This window comes from Eumetopias jubatus, unplaced genomic scaffold (genome assembly GCF_037043125.1).
Source record: "Eumetopias jubatus isolate StellerSeaLion01/CBP00866 unplaced genomic scaffold, mEumJub1_p1.0 scaffold_8, whole genome shotgun sequence".
In the NCBI taxonomy this organism is placed as follows: Eukaryota; Metazoa; Chordata; class Mammalia; order Carnivora; family Otariidae; genus Eumetopias; species Eumetopias jubatus.
The window spans coordinates 6,760,570-6,775,390 of NW_028274814.1; the positions used below are offsets into that span (position 1 = coordinate 6,760,570).

The following is a 14,821-nucleotide window of genomic DNA, read 5'->3' on the forward strand; positions in this document are numbered from 1 at the left end:
ACAGTATGGAGCCCAATGAGGGGCTCGACCCTATGACCTGAGCCAAAACCAAGAGTCAGTTGCTTAACTGACTGAGCCACCCAGGTGCCCCGGGAGTCTTCTTTTTAAATGAAAAGCCATTTCAAGGCCACAGGAGCCAGTAATCCTTAGAATGAAGTGGGAAGTTTGTTCCTTCTAGGGCTAGAACGTTTTGCAAGTGACTTCAAATCTCACCACTGTGCTTTTATGACATCACTTAAACAGAGTCAGGGTGAAGATAGTTAAATAGAAATATTTATTTCCTTAAAACTATAAATTAGTTTTCCCTCTCCAACTTCGAGAAGGAACATTGGGAGGAAGGGGGAAAGGGTGACAAATCCTAGGGAGTGGTTGCAGAGCATCCTGGGTCCAGTTCCAATTCATGAAACTTCACATCCCTTTTTCCACTCCGACAGGTCTTTGCCCTCACAGTGTTTCTTCCAGCCTTGCCTAAAGAGGAGAGGGAAGTAGGAGCAACAGAAAGAAGCACAACAATCCAAATATTCGTAGGTTCGAAAGCATAGGTAATTAACCAAAACTATAAGCGGTGCCCAGGATTTAGTTTTGTTTCTGAGATCTAACGACCCTATCCTTTTGCCTTAAGAATTTTCTCTCCTAGATTTTCTCCTAGCCCTTATTAACCTTAGTAACGGGTAAACAACTTTTATAAGGATGGGTCATTTAGTTCAACACCCACCTCTGAAAATTTGGGTTCCCCAAGTGGGTGACCTGGTTAGCAATGTTCACAGGAAACCCAGCCTCAGATTACTTCGAGCACCAGAAACCATGTCTCTGCACCGTCCTCGGGAAGTTTCCCGCTAATGTATGGTGTAACTGACATGGTCATCTTTCTCTCACTGCTGCCTGTTCTCTCCCCCCCCAAAAATGTTGCCCTAGCCCTCCAAGATCTTGTCCAAGTGGAGAGCAAACTCAACCTTTTCTGCTCTCGTGTATTGCCTTCACCGGCAATTCACATTAGAAAGCACTTCTTGCTCTGTTGTTTGGAATACCTTAATGTGAAAAACAACTGCAAACTACCATGACTCATACCGTCTCTCGTCCCCGTAGAAACCCCTTTCGCCGTGTTCACTGTCCACCCACACACTCACGGGGCAGGGTAGAGACAAGGTCACATTAACGTTGTCGGACCTCTCTGCAGAGGTGAGTTTGTCAGTGCCCCGCTGGGCGTGATGAATGGACACTGTCGGTTTGGGACGCGTCAGCCAAAGTCTGCCAAGGAAAGACTCTTACCAATAGTTCATCCCTTCTGTCTCTTTAGCAATTTTCTTGGCACAGATAATTGCATCTGTGAGGTCATCCGTGATCAAGGCTATAAGAGAGAGGAGAATAGTATTAGCTAAGACTGTTATTTGAGGGGAAGCCCTGGTCAGGTTTTCTTTACTTTTCTCACTGTTTGTTGGAACAGGAGGGTGGGAAGAACTATGAACCATATTCTTATTTTTGTTGAGCTTCTTCACAAATCAAAGAATTTTCTTTTTAATTTCTAGAGTAGCCACATCTGGGCTTCTTGAAATTTCGGTCCTATAGGGTTTTTGGAAATGTGTTTAGAATAGACACAGGCAGAGAATGTTTTCTGTGTCCTAAAGAAATACATAAGTAAGAGGATAGTACAGTGTTTTCTCTACTTAGGATGCTTTGACACACAGGATCCTTTATAAGTAAATAGTAAACTTGTCTATTTAACTTTCCAGTTTTTTGCATAAAAAAATCAATCCAAGTTGTTTTTTATATGCAAAAATTTTTATGTCAGACACATTAGTCTTTGTTAGTTTTTCTATGGCTTTCTGACATAAACAGATCTTCTGATTGCCAATGAATTCACTGGTCTTAGCATTCTTTCCTGCTTGCCCAGAAGTGGCCTCAAAATCCTCCAGGCAAACATGACAGAAAAAGGCAAATAAATAATTTGCAACACCACTTCTGTTGCACGGTGGGTTGTTCAGAAGTAAATGCAGACATGGGCTTGGAGTGCAGACATGGGCTTGGGGTGCAGAGTATTTATAAGAGATCCACATCTGTGAAAGAAAAGGGGCAAAAGCTGGACTGGGTAGATGGATGTGTCCTGTTGTGATGCAGGCCCATCGAAGTTGCCCAAGTGGTGCCCAAATGGCTAAGTCTTTATGACTCCCCCTCACTTAGTCCCTGGGTGTGGACTGCCCCAGAGGGGCACAATGTTGGATGGGGCACTCCTCTGCAGCTAAGACAACACTAAAGGAGGTGCCAGGTAAACTGTCTGCAAATCATACAGATGCCACTGGAGCCAGACATCTTCCTTTCAAAGGGAATCTGGGAAGTCCATCTCTCTGCCCATCACCACCACCAATCAAAGACACAAAAGCCTACACCATCTGATATCATTTTTATTTATCAATTAAGCAAAGATTTTTATTTTTATTTTTTAAAGATTTTATTTATTTATTTGACAAAGAGAGACCCAGCGAGAGAGGTAACACAAGCAGGGGGAGTGGGAGAGGGAGAAGCAGGCTTCCCACGGAGCAGGGAGCCCTATGCGGGGCTCGATCCCAGGACCCCAGCATCATGACCTGAACTGAAGGCAAATGCTTAATGACTAAGCCACCCAGGTGCCCCTAAGCAAAGATTTTTTAAAGGACAAGGTAATGCTCCATGTTGACAAGGGTGCAATGACATAGGCACTCTTCAGTGCTTGTGGTAAGAGTATAATGAGTTCAGCTTTTCAGGAAAACAATTTAATAGAATGTGTCAAGAGCCTTAAAGTGATTCTTATCTTTTCCCCTAGTAATTTCTCTTTCTGGATCTATCTTAAGGAACTACTTATGAATCTAGACAAAGATTTATTTACAAAGTAGTTTATTGTAGCTTTGTTTACAAGAGGAAATTTACTTCCAAATGGAAAAGATCTAATTGCCTTATAATTAGGGGTGTTCACATTAATAATAATACCTCCATAGAATGAAATAAGGTGCCATTTAAAATTGTGCGTTGACATGATTTCATAATAGTGGAAAATGTTCCCAGTGTAAGGTTCACAATATTGTAGGAAATATCCTCCTAGAGCTACACCGTCTAATATGGTGGCCATTAGATACATGGGACTATTTAAATTTAAATTAATCGATACAATTAGAACTTCAGTTTCACAGCTGCTCTCACTACATTTCAGATGCTTTATAGCATCTTTATCATGGCTAGTGGTTCTCATAGTGGATAGCCAGAGAACATTTCCATCATCACAAAAAGTACTGTTGGACAGCATTGGTTGAGAGAGAAAATAAAAAGATAGTCATAGTCACCAATATTTGAAGGTTTAGCTCTGAGTTGTGGGATCACCAATGCTTTTAAATTTTCACGGCATATTTCTAAACTTTTTACAATAGAAATGCATTATTTTTATTTTCAGAAAAATATAACCAAAAAGAATAATGTTAGCCTAAATGGATCACTACAATACAAAATTATTTTGTAAACTCAGTTGAAAATGGAGTTTTTTCTTGAGTGTGCCAGTTTAGTTGCTAATTAGGTTGCTTTTTCAGATAAGCTTAGCTAAAAGATAAAGGTAATGATAGATTTCTTTTAAGCAAATTCATTCTAAATCTGTTTGTTTGTTTGTTTGTTTTTAATTTAAAACAAACTTCTAGGGGCACCTGGGTGGCTCAGTCATTAAATGTCTGCTTTTGGCTCAGGTCATGATCCTGGAGTCCTGGGATCGAGTCCCTCATCGGGCTCCCTGCTCAGCGGGAGCCTGCTTCTCCCTCTCCTACTCCCTCTGCTTGTGTTCCTGCTCTCACTATCTCTCTCTCTGTCAAATAAATAAATAAGATATTAAAAAAAATAAAACAAACTTCTATTAACCAAAAGAAAATTAACAAAAGATAGGACCTATAGGTGATAACAAATTGAGACAATATGCAAATTCACTAGCATTTGATACACAGTGAAAACTAAAGCTTTGCTAGATTATAAGTCTTTTGCCTTATTTCTAGAGAGATGAGTAGTTAGAATAGTAGTCGCTATTAGTAAGAGCCAACCTTTATTGAAAACTTACTGTATGTCAAGCTCACGTTAAATCTATTCATGTATTATCTCTGTTCAGCCTCGGAACAACTATATGGTTGAGTACCATGATTAGCCTTTTAAACTGAAGTCCATACTCAGTAAATGAGCCTGCATTCAAACCTAGGGCTTAACTTCTATTGTCCTAGACTACTTCCTTCCAACACAGACACTTAAGCAAAGATGCCTGCTTATAGAATACTATATGCTAATGAAGTTGATAAAGAAATATAAGTAGTTTGTTCATTTTTCAGGTAATTATTTATTTATTAAGAGATGATCCAAACTTAAGTGCTTGGTATCTGTTACATGTTCAAATTACCTAAAAACACTTTATTTTGTGTGCACAAATGCTTGGTAAGAGCTGACATACCGTTTGTGTTTGAAAGTTGTTGGAGCCTATTTCCTAGAAGTGGGTCCAGAGGGGCCTCAAGGGGTGGGAAGGAAACAGACTATACATAGTGGGAAGAAGTAGAGAGTATTCTATTATGCCAGGACTGGAGCACACCAGAGGAGTGTACACATCACGGAAGGCTTGTGTTTGGGGTAAAGCAGTTTGCTTGGCTGGGGATGCTGGGTACCATTGGTGAGATTAGGTGCTCAGGCCCATGTGGTGGGGACCTTGTAGTTTGTTTGTCAGTGTCCCACTTTGCTGTAGCTTTTTGTTACCCTAATGAGATGTCTTGAAAGTGCTAGTTGGACACGGCTTTGAATTTGCTTAGGAAAATACGTTAAGGAAGATGGGGGCTGGGAAACAAGAACCTGATGTGCTGAGGTGTGAAGACACAATGAAATTGCCACAGAGGGGCAGCAGAGGGGCAGAAATGAGTCAAGAGAGCAAGTATTTCTAAGGATCCATGCCAAGAATTGCTTCTGCTCAATTTACTTTAAATAGACAAGTCTCTGCTGTCAAAGGGTTCTGTTGAACAGCAAAGCATTGTTCAACTGAATGGCTTATTCTCCCACATCAACAACAGAAAACAGCAACAATCTACACAGAAAGAACTACTTATTTTCAGGTAAGTTAGTTCTGCTTCAAAGTCTGTCTCTCCCCAGCAATCTCCTGCCTCCCACCTACAGTATCACTATCATGCCCACAGTTTACATCTCCTTCCTCTCTCTGAAGTGACAAAAGCCAACGCGGATACCCAGCTGATGAGAAATAAAGATTAACATAAGTAGAAGAGACTAGATACAAGAGACAACAATCACCTTTTTCAGTAAACATCTCCTACTTTAAAGAGGTCTATGCTGTTGGAGGAAAATAAAGATTGGTATTATATTATTATTTGTGTGTAAAGATATATGTATGTTTATATATATGTATAGATAAAAATATTCTCTCCAAATAGTTTGGGGAAGGTAAGCTGGAATTTTGGAGATAGACTTTGGTATGGGAGTGAGAAGGCATAGCTTTGGAAGATGGGCAAGAGGTACACGTAACCCATACACATATGAAACGTCATGTTTCTCCTAAACAGACCCTAATGCTAACTTGTTTCTGGGTTCCCATGACAAATATCCCTACTTCTGTAATACATGGGACAGAATGACATTGTCCATAATTAAAGCTTCCCTGGCCTGAGGCTGAGGGAGGCCAGCTACTGAGGGGTGATTAGGATATAAAACCAACATCCTGTTTTCTATTTTAAAGCTGTCTCTAAAAATCCCATGCTCTTTATGATGAGAAAGCAGATAGGAGTGTTCCTTCACCTCTAACCATGAACCGTCCAACATTTTAATTTCCTAGAATTCAAGATTGTCTTACAGATATATGTTTGCCCCAGACTTCCTTATTTGAAACTAAATTGAACAATATTAAATAAGTCAACTGCATGTAAAGTCAGGCATGGCCATGATGGAGTAACAGATTTTCTCTCCCACTGTAAACAACTAGAAAACTAGACAAAATATATGAGCACGCTATCTTCAGACGTTAGGCAAAAGACAAGGCGGGATCGTGACGCTTGAGAGATAGAAACAAAATGAGGGGAGTCTTATGATTACCATGACTTTCTGCCCAGAGTCACTTGCCAGACCAGAAAGGTAAAACCCAGGCAGGAGATGGCAATTTAAGTGGAGGAGACAGAGATAAGAGGCTAAGGGAGCTGCAATTTGTGGAGAAGAATACCTGAGAGTAAGGGGCCACCCAGAAGGAGAACACCAGAAATCCGCATAGGGATTCCACGGAGTCTTTGGCCAAAGGCTTAAACTGTGCTTGCAAAGAGTAAGACTCCATGAAGCTAGCTAGAAAACAATTACCAGGGACCTGTATAATCACAGAGCTCACACAGGGCTGGGAGACATTTGATTTCTGACTAGTCAGGAGGGTGAAACGTTGGTGAACCCCCGGACATTCAAAAGACACTAGAAAAGCCATGCCTTGGTAGTAGCATTAAATTAGCTCCACCATAAAGATGACTCTCAAACTTCCCTACCACAATTTAAAAGCAAATCTTAAAAGGGTCAAGCTAATCAGAATTAACTACTTGCCAAGATGAAATCCAGCACCCCTTAAAGGAAGAAAACAATCCAGACACTTAAAAATGTAACATATACTATCTTTAGTATCCAACAAAATGTTATTGTATGTGCAAAGAGGCATATGAATGTGACCCATAACCAGGGGAAAGATCAGTCAATGTTAAGACCCAGAAATGACACAGTTGATTGAATTACCAGGCGAGAATTTAAAACAACTTATAAATATGCTTATTTATCTCAAGGACTTAAAGAAAAACATGAATAAAATGAGGGAAATGAAATATATAAAGCAATTACCTAGCGCTGAAAATATACAACCTCTGAAATAAGACATTCAGTGAATGAATTTAATAGATTAGGCACTTCAGAAAAAAGATCAGAGAACTCGAAGATATAACAACGGAAACTATTGAAAATAAAACACACAAAGGGGAAAAGATTGAACAAAATGAAGAGCCGTGGTGACCTGTGGGACAACAGCAAATAATTTAATACATGTATCATTCAAGTTTTAGAAGGAGAAAAGATGAAAATTATGAACTCAGGGATCCAAAATGTTAATGAACATCAAGTAAGATAAACAAGAAAACACACATCATAATCAAATTGCTGAAAATTGGAGATTGAAAGGAAATCTTAAAGGCAGGTAAAGAAAAAAAGAGACATGACACACAGGCGATACAAATAAGAAAATCACCAATTTCTCATAATAAACAAGGTGAGCCAGAAGACAAAGGGAGATCTTTAACAAAATGAGAGAAGAACATCTGCCAGCCTAGAATTTTATATAGAAAGCAAATATCCATCAAAGAAGAAAGTGAAATATAGACACTTTCCAATAGACAAAAGCTGAGAGAATGGTTTCTAGTAGACCTCCATGCCAAAAAAATATTCTTTAAAAAAAAAGATTTATTTATTTATTTTAGAGAGAGAAAGAGAGAGAGAGGGAGAAGGAGAGGGTGCATGAACAGGGAGAGGAGCAGAGGGAGAGGAAGAGGGGAAACAGATTCTCCACTGAAGGCAGAGCCCAAGCAGGGCTCTAACTGGGCTCTAGCTGGGCTCTAGCTGGGTTCTAGTGTGGTTTGATATCCCAACCCTGAGATCATGACCTGAGCAGAAACCACGAGTCAGATACTTAACCGACTGAGCCACTCAGAAGCCCCTGAAGGATATTCTTTAGGTAGAGGAAAGTGATATCTCTTACCTGCCTGCCCAAATGAATCCACCAAAGGAATGAAGAGTGTTGGAAGTGGTAAATATGTGGCAATATAAAGAGATCCTTTTAAGGCAAAAATGCATGAGGTGTATAACTTGAAGGAAAGTGCAGAGCAACATCGCATAAGAGATGAGATGGGGAAATAGAAGTATACTGTCATAAAACTCATGTTTATATGTCAAGTGGCATAATGTTATTTGAAGGTAGAATGTGAGAAGATGATGCAGATTGTAAGCCCTAGAGTAACCACTAAAAATAATACAGAAGTGTAGTTAATAAGCCAATGGAGGAAATAAAAGAGAATACTGAAAAATATTCAGTAATCCAAAAGAAGCAGAAAAAATGAACCAAAAACAGACAGCACAAAAAGAAAACAAAAAACAAGACAGTGGATTTTAAAGTATCCATATGTAATTACATTAGATATAAATGATCTAAACCAAGGTTCAACAAACAGGCCCACAGGCCTACCCTCTGTTTTTCTAAATAAAGCTTCAGTGGAACACAGCCATGCTTATTCATTTACATCTTGTCTATGACCGCTTTTGTGCTACACGGAGAGTTAGATAGTTACAGCTGAGACTGTATAGGCACGCAAGCCTAAAAATTTTACTATCTGGCCCTTTTAGAAAAGTTTGCTGACCCCTGTTCTAAAAATTCCTAATGAAAAGCAGAAATTGGGGCGCCTGGGTGGCTCAGTTGGTTAAGCAACTGCCTTCGGCTCAGGTCATGATCCTGGAGTCCCGGGATCGAGTCCCGCATCGGGCTCCCTGCTCGGCAGGGAGTCTGCTTCTCCCTCTGACCCTCCCCCCTCTCGTGCTCTCTATCTCTCATTCTCTCTCTCTCAAATAAATAAATAAAATCTTAAAAAAAAAAAAAAAAAGAAAAGCAGAAATTGTTGGACTGGATATAAAAGCAACACCTAACTATGTGTTGCCTATAAGAAATTCACAGTGAATGTAAAGATACAGATAAGTTAAAAGTAAAAGTATGGAAAGAAAAATATCATGCAAAGAAAACTGAGTCACTGTATTACAATCAGGTACAGTAGATTTTGGGATAAGAAATATTATCAGAGTTAAGGAGGGGCACTGGCACTAATGATAAAAGGGTCAACTCATTAGGAAGATTTAACAGGTCTCAATGTGTATGTACCTAATAACAGAGCTTCAAAAACTGACAAAGCTGAAAGGAGAAATACATAAAATTATAATTATAGTTGGAGGTTTCAATACATCTTTCTCATTATTTCTCATCATTTAATAAAATAAGTATATAATATATGTATATATTATAGAATATATATACACATATAGATGGTATAGAATATCTACCTAATAATTGTAGAATACACATTATTTTTTCAAATGCATATTCACCATAATTATATACCGTATGGTGATCCTAGGTCTATACCACAAAATAAGGTTCAAATCATTTCAAAGGTTTGAAACCATATACCCTATAGTCTCTGACTACAATATAATCAATTGAGAAATCAACTATAAAAATTCATCCTGGGATCATCCCTCATAATCATCTTGGGCATTCCCTTTGCCTCTCTCCTTTATTGAAATCTCTTGTTTCCTGGATCTGTGTCTTCCTATTTCTTGGTTTACTTTATCCTTTTAATGCAACACCTTCTCCAACAGTTTTGTGCTAAATATCTTTTCATTGCCCCCACCGAGCCACCCTCTATCCTCCTTTACCTTGCTCTGTGCACTAAGAGGCTGATCTATTTGGATGACATCAGTAGACCTCCCCTGTCCTCTGACTTCTGGCAGAATTGAACAACGAGTGTTAGTAGGAGATTGCAAGGGAAAGGGACAGTGAAGCTGGGATATATATATATTTCCTCAGCTTTTTTTTCTGTCAAATCACTAAGAACAAACTGTGTCCCTTGATCGAAGGTCACAACTCCTACAAGGTAGACTTCTCCATGCAGACTGTATCTGGGTAGGGGTCACAGCTCTCTCTCCATTCCCACTTGGGCCAGGGGCTAGTAATGATCTGCTATTTCTAATCCTTTACTTCATTCCTTCCTGGGGGTTCCCTGCAATCTGACAACGCTTCGTAAGTAGCCCCCTTTAAAAAATTCTTGTAGTACTTAGTTTGAGTTAGCAGTTTTCCAGTCAGGATTCTTTCTGTAGAAGGTAAATTTTTTGACAACTTGCTTGTCTCAAAATATATTCATTCTACGCTCACAATATATTGACAATTCAGCTAGCATAAAATTTTAGTTTGGAAATAATTCTTCTTCAAGATTTTAAAGACATTACTCTATTTTCTTCTAGCTTCTAATATTGATATTGAGAAGTCTGATGCTACTCTGATGCTTGATCTTTTGTATGGAACACGTTTTACTCTCTCTTTGAAGACTATACTGTATTTTATTTCTCTCTAGTTTTCTGAAATTTCAAGAGGATGTGCCTTAGTGTGAATCTATGTTAATCGACTATACTGGTTATGTGATGGACCTTATAAATTGGAAACGCATGCCCTTCGGTTCTGGAAATGTTTTTTAAAGATTTCATTCTATCTACTGTTTCTCTTCTATCCTGCTGAAACTTGTATTATTCAGATCCATTTATTTATCATATCTTTATTTCTCCTATTTTCCACCTATCTCTTTCTTTTTCATTCTGCTTTTAGAGAGATTTCCTTAATCTTATCTTCCAACTTTTCTATTGAGCTTTTTTGTGTGTCTATAATCATATTTTGAATTTCTAGGAGTGCTCCTCCAAATATTTCTTTTTTAATAAAGCATCCTTTTCTTGTTTCATTGATAAGACATGTTATCTATCTGAAAATATCAATGACACTTCCCTTTTTCATTTGAAATTTTCATTTCCCTGTATAATCTCTGCTTTCAACAAGTTACTTTTATCTGATTTTGTTTTTTGTTTTGTTTTGTCTCATTCTTTCATGTCAATGACAATAATATGAAGCCTGATGATCCTTGTTTATCTGCACTTATTTAAGAAAGAGAGACTAAAAAGCTGATTAGGAGTTCTGTACACAGACACAGGGATTTTCAACTGTGTATCTCCCTATAGGGAAGTCTGGCTAGTTTTGTTCATGGAGAACTCCTACTCAGAATCTTTAGCTATGTACTTTTCATCTGTCTGAATTCTCCAGAACAGAATCTTCTCTTCTGGAGAGTCTAGCCTGATTTCCATCATTCTAGGATCTAAGTGGAGGAAAGTGCCTGGGACTATGGAAACTTTAATCTCTCATGTTTTCAGTATGGAACTCTCACTATCACAGGTTGTTGAGGCCCCTCAGTTGAGAGACTTTCTACTTACTCTGTTCAGAAAGGAAAACTCCAGTATTCTGCCCAGATTGAGGAGGAGAAGTCAGTAGCTGAATGGAGTCAGGAAGGGAATCTGATGGTCTAGCTGCTGCTTAATTGGACTTCCCATCAATCCTCTTATTTTCTACCTACTTTCATTCCAGTTTCCAGAATTAGCTGATCCTGCTGATTTCTGAGCCCTTTTAGGATTCTATGGTTGCTTCTTGGCTTTCCCACTGTCATTTTAGGACTCAAATTTCTCTAATTAGTACATTAGCCAGTACTTGTCCTCCTACTTTTCAACTTCTAAAAATGTACATGTCCAGTTGTTGTGTTTAACTGGAAGACTCCACTGGCAAGCTCTTGGGGAATGCTAATGAAATTGGCCATGGATAGGGAGGGGTTTAAAAGTCATACCTCTAGGAAGGTGAAAACACTGAACTAGTTTTAGCCCAGAAGGTCAGAAAGTAAAGATAAGAAATATCTACTAGTCATGTTCAAGCTTCTAGTAAGTTTCTATGTATAAAAGTGAGCAAATTTGTTTCAAATAAATCCAGAAGGAAAAACTAGAATTAATGGAAGAAAACTAGAAAGAAGTAGATTTTGGCCTAACAGAAAAATGTTCTAAATTAGGACTTGATCGACAATTGTATGATCTGCTTCAGGAGTTAGTGAGCATTCTCTTGTAAAGTAGGGGTAGGGAAAACTTACTAGAAAGTTAACACATTGTTCAATCATTCATACATTCAAACATACGTACTGATTATCCTGTTTGTGTCAAAGAGAAATTAAAAGTTTATTTCCTGCTCCCAAGAAGTTTGCCATAGAATATCTTATAACTCTGTCTTCACCGTTGCTCCTCATTCCATCTATCTATCTATCTATCTATCTATCTATCTATCTATCTATCTATCATCTATCTATTTACTTATTTATTTTTTAAAGATTTTATTTATTTATTTGACAGAGAGAGACACAGTGAGAGAGGGAACACAAGCAAGGGGAGTGGGAGAGGGAGAAGCAGGCTTCCCACCGAGCAGGGAGCCCGATGTGGGGCTCGATCCCAGGACCCTGGGATCATGACCTGAGCCAAAGGCAGACACTTAACGACAGAGTCTCCCAGGTGCCCCCCTTCTATTCATTTATTTAATGAGTATCTTTTGAATTCCAAAACTCTGGCTAGACACCCCTCTGGGCATTGAGGATGTATCAGTGAACAAAACAGATAAAATTCCTGCCTTCATGGAGCTTATGTTGTAGAGAGAGGGCAGGATCTGTTGAGCATCTCTTGCCTGTTCTTCTCCATGCCCCAGCCATGACCATCATTCAGGTCTTTCTATCACTCACCTCACCACTTGCAATGGCAATATCTCATACCCTGCTTGCAGATTAATCCTTCTGGAGCAATGCTTAATCAACTAACCTCTACTGATTTCTTATTGCAGGCAGAAATCAGTACATACGTCTTACCTGGCTTCCCAGGCCCTTCATAGTCAGGTAGTAATCAACCGCTCCAACCCCATGTCCTGTTACTTGTCTTCACATCCCCTTTGTTCAGATAGCACAAATGTTTCACTGCCCCCTGTGTGTGCCCCATACCTTCTTCCCACCATGCACCTTTTGGCTTTTGTTGTTCTCTTTACCTGGAATGAGTCTTCTCTATCTCTGAATGTCCAAATCTTACCTATATTCCAAGTCTTAGATCAAATATCATTGTGTCTATAAGACTTTCCATGACTTTATCAATGATGTCTTTGTCCTCTGAAGTCCACAACACTCAGCCCACACCTGTTTATAGTCCTTTAACTTCCTAAAGCATATATTCTTTTTCCAAATACCAGAATTCATGTCTGATGTTTTCTGCCAGCCTCAGTTCTGTGCACACATATATTTCTTAAATGATTGAAGTAGAAGCCTTGGAAGTGAATTCTAGCTTAATTTCTACTGTTTAAGAAATGCAAAGTGTATTTATTTGTCTTGTTCTCTACAAAGAAGTATAAATGCATACTTTGAGTAAATTGCTTTATGGAAAGCAGTTGGCAAGCAGCTTTCTCCTTCTTCCTGAACATATTTAATGTCTCTATGCATGAAAGGTCATTTTTCCACCCCTCTGTTTTTATGGTTGTTTCACAAAAACCATCCTAGAAGGAATAAGTCATCTTTGGGCAAGTAGGCCACAGGACTGTGAGTGTCACCCCGGGGAACTTTTGAATAATTTTTTGGCAGAGTATAGACCTACTTGCACATCTACTCCAAGTTTTTGTCAAAGCAGAAAATGGGTAGATATTCCATTATCAGCTTTCCTGCTTTTACTCCTGAGAACATTATTTTTGGAAAATCAAAACTGTACCTGCGCAGGCAACGTGACAATGGTTCTTCTCTTGTAGCTTAGCCCGTCTGCACCATGTGAAACTGTTTATCTGAAAAATGCCATAGTCAATGCTCCCATCCTCTAGCTCAGTCTGAGCTGTTGTATTGTAGTGGCTCTCATAGTAGGCCATGCAGATCCCTAGAGGGGGAAAAAGCCAGAAATGCCAGTAAAAGAAATGCATTTTTTTCTCCAACTCTGCTCTTAGAGGAGAGCTCCCTTATACATGCTACAATAATGCTGTGGTTCCAACAGAACTTGGGGAGGGATAGGGCAAGTAGCACACCGATGGGGCACTTCCGAAGATGCACACCTAGTCAGCGGCTGCACCTGGACTAGGCCGGAAGTCAGGTCTGTCCCTACCAAGCCAACAAGGGGGGGGGCATTGTTTTCTCCTTCCCTTGCAGGTGTCATTCACGCAGGACTCCAGGAGTGAGGACATGACAGGTAGGGAGGAGGAGAGGTGCCCCAGAGAGCATCATTTGAGGAGAACTTATGGATAGCTAGCAGGTGTTCCTGGCGGCGGGTGCGGGGCAGCGAACGGAAGAGCTGGGGACAAGCCAAAGTTGGGCGGTTGGGGAGACTTTGGAATCTCAGCAGGGAGATCAAAGGTAGAAAAAGAACAGGAAGGAAGAAACCTCACAGTTTCCAAGGCTAAATCCCTGGTAATTGTCAAGGCCGGCCCTTGAAAATATTTTTGCCAGTTTACAGCGAGTGTAGACTTTGGGCTCAGTGACCGTGACCAGGCAGCCAATCAGAGCCAAGATGGCGGCAGTCTTCATCCCCAGGTCTGTTGGAGGCGGAACCTGTGAAAGATCAGGAGACCAGGTCAAACAATCTTGCTTTGCCCTGAGTCCTAAGATTCAGTCTGTTGCCATTGAGACCTTAAAAATCTGTCACGGTTGTGGGTGGCTCTGCCTAGATGTTTTCTCTTACTTTCATTTTATTTATATTTATTGGAATTTTTAAATTAAAAAAAACTGTTTTATCCATTATAATTGATAGTGTTACATTTCAGGTGCACAACATCGTAATTTGACAAGTTATGAGTTTATACATTGTGCCATGTTCACCGCAAGTGCAGCTACCATCTGTCACCATATACCACTATTACAGTATCAATTATATTACCTTTGCTGTGTCTTTTATTCCTGTGAATATCTATTCATCCCATACCTGGAAGCCTGTGTGTCCCTCTCCCCTGCACCCATTTTGCCCATCCCTCTGCTTCCTGTTTCTTTTAATCATTCAGAACCAGCATGGGGGAAACCAAAGTACAGGAATATACAGTACAAGGAAGGAATGAGTGCAGGCTCTTTCCTTAATACTTTTCTACATGGTCACTTTCAAGTAAATGCTATTATGTTCCTGGGATTGGGCAAGCACAGAA

General features: G+C 39.6%; 1 protein-coding gene across 1 annotated transcript; it reads right to left on the bottom strand.

Moving 5' to 3' along the window:
* Window positions 1-398: 398 nt before the first annotated feature.
* LOC114222441 (lysozyme-like protein 1) lies at window positions 399-14,213 on the bottom strand. The gene is made up of 4 exons (XM_028120950.2): window positions 14,075-14,213; window positions 13,414-13,572; window positions 1,270-1,348; window positions 399-468 (listed from the first exon to the last, which is right to left on the bottom strand). Exons 1-4 carry the CDS (start codon window positions 14,211-14,213, stop codon window positions 399-401), a joined length of 447 nt encoding a protein of 148 aa, XP_027976751.1.
* Window positions 14,214-14,821: the final 608 nt, after the last annotated feature.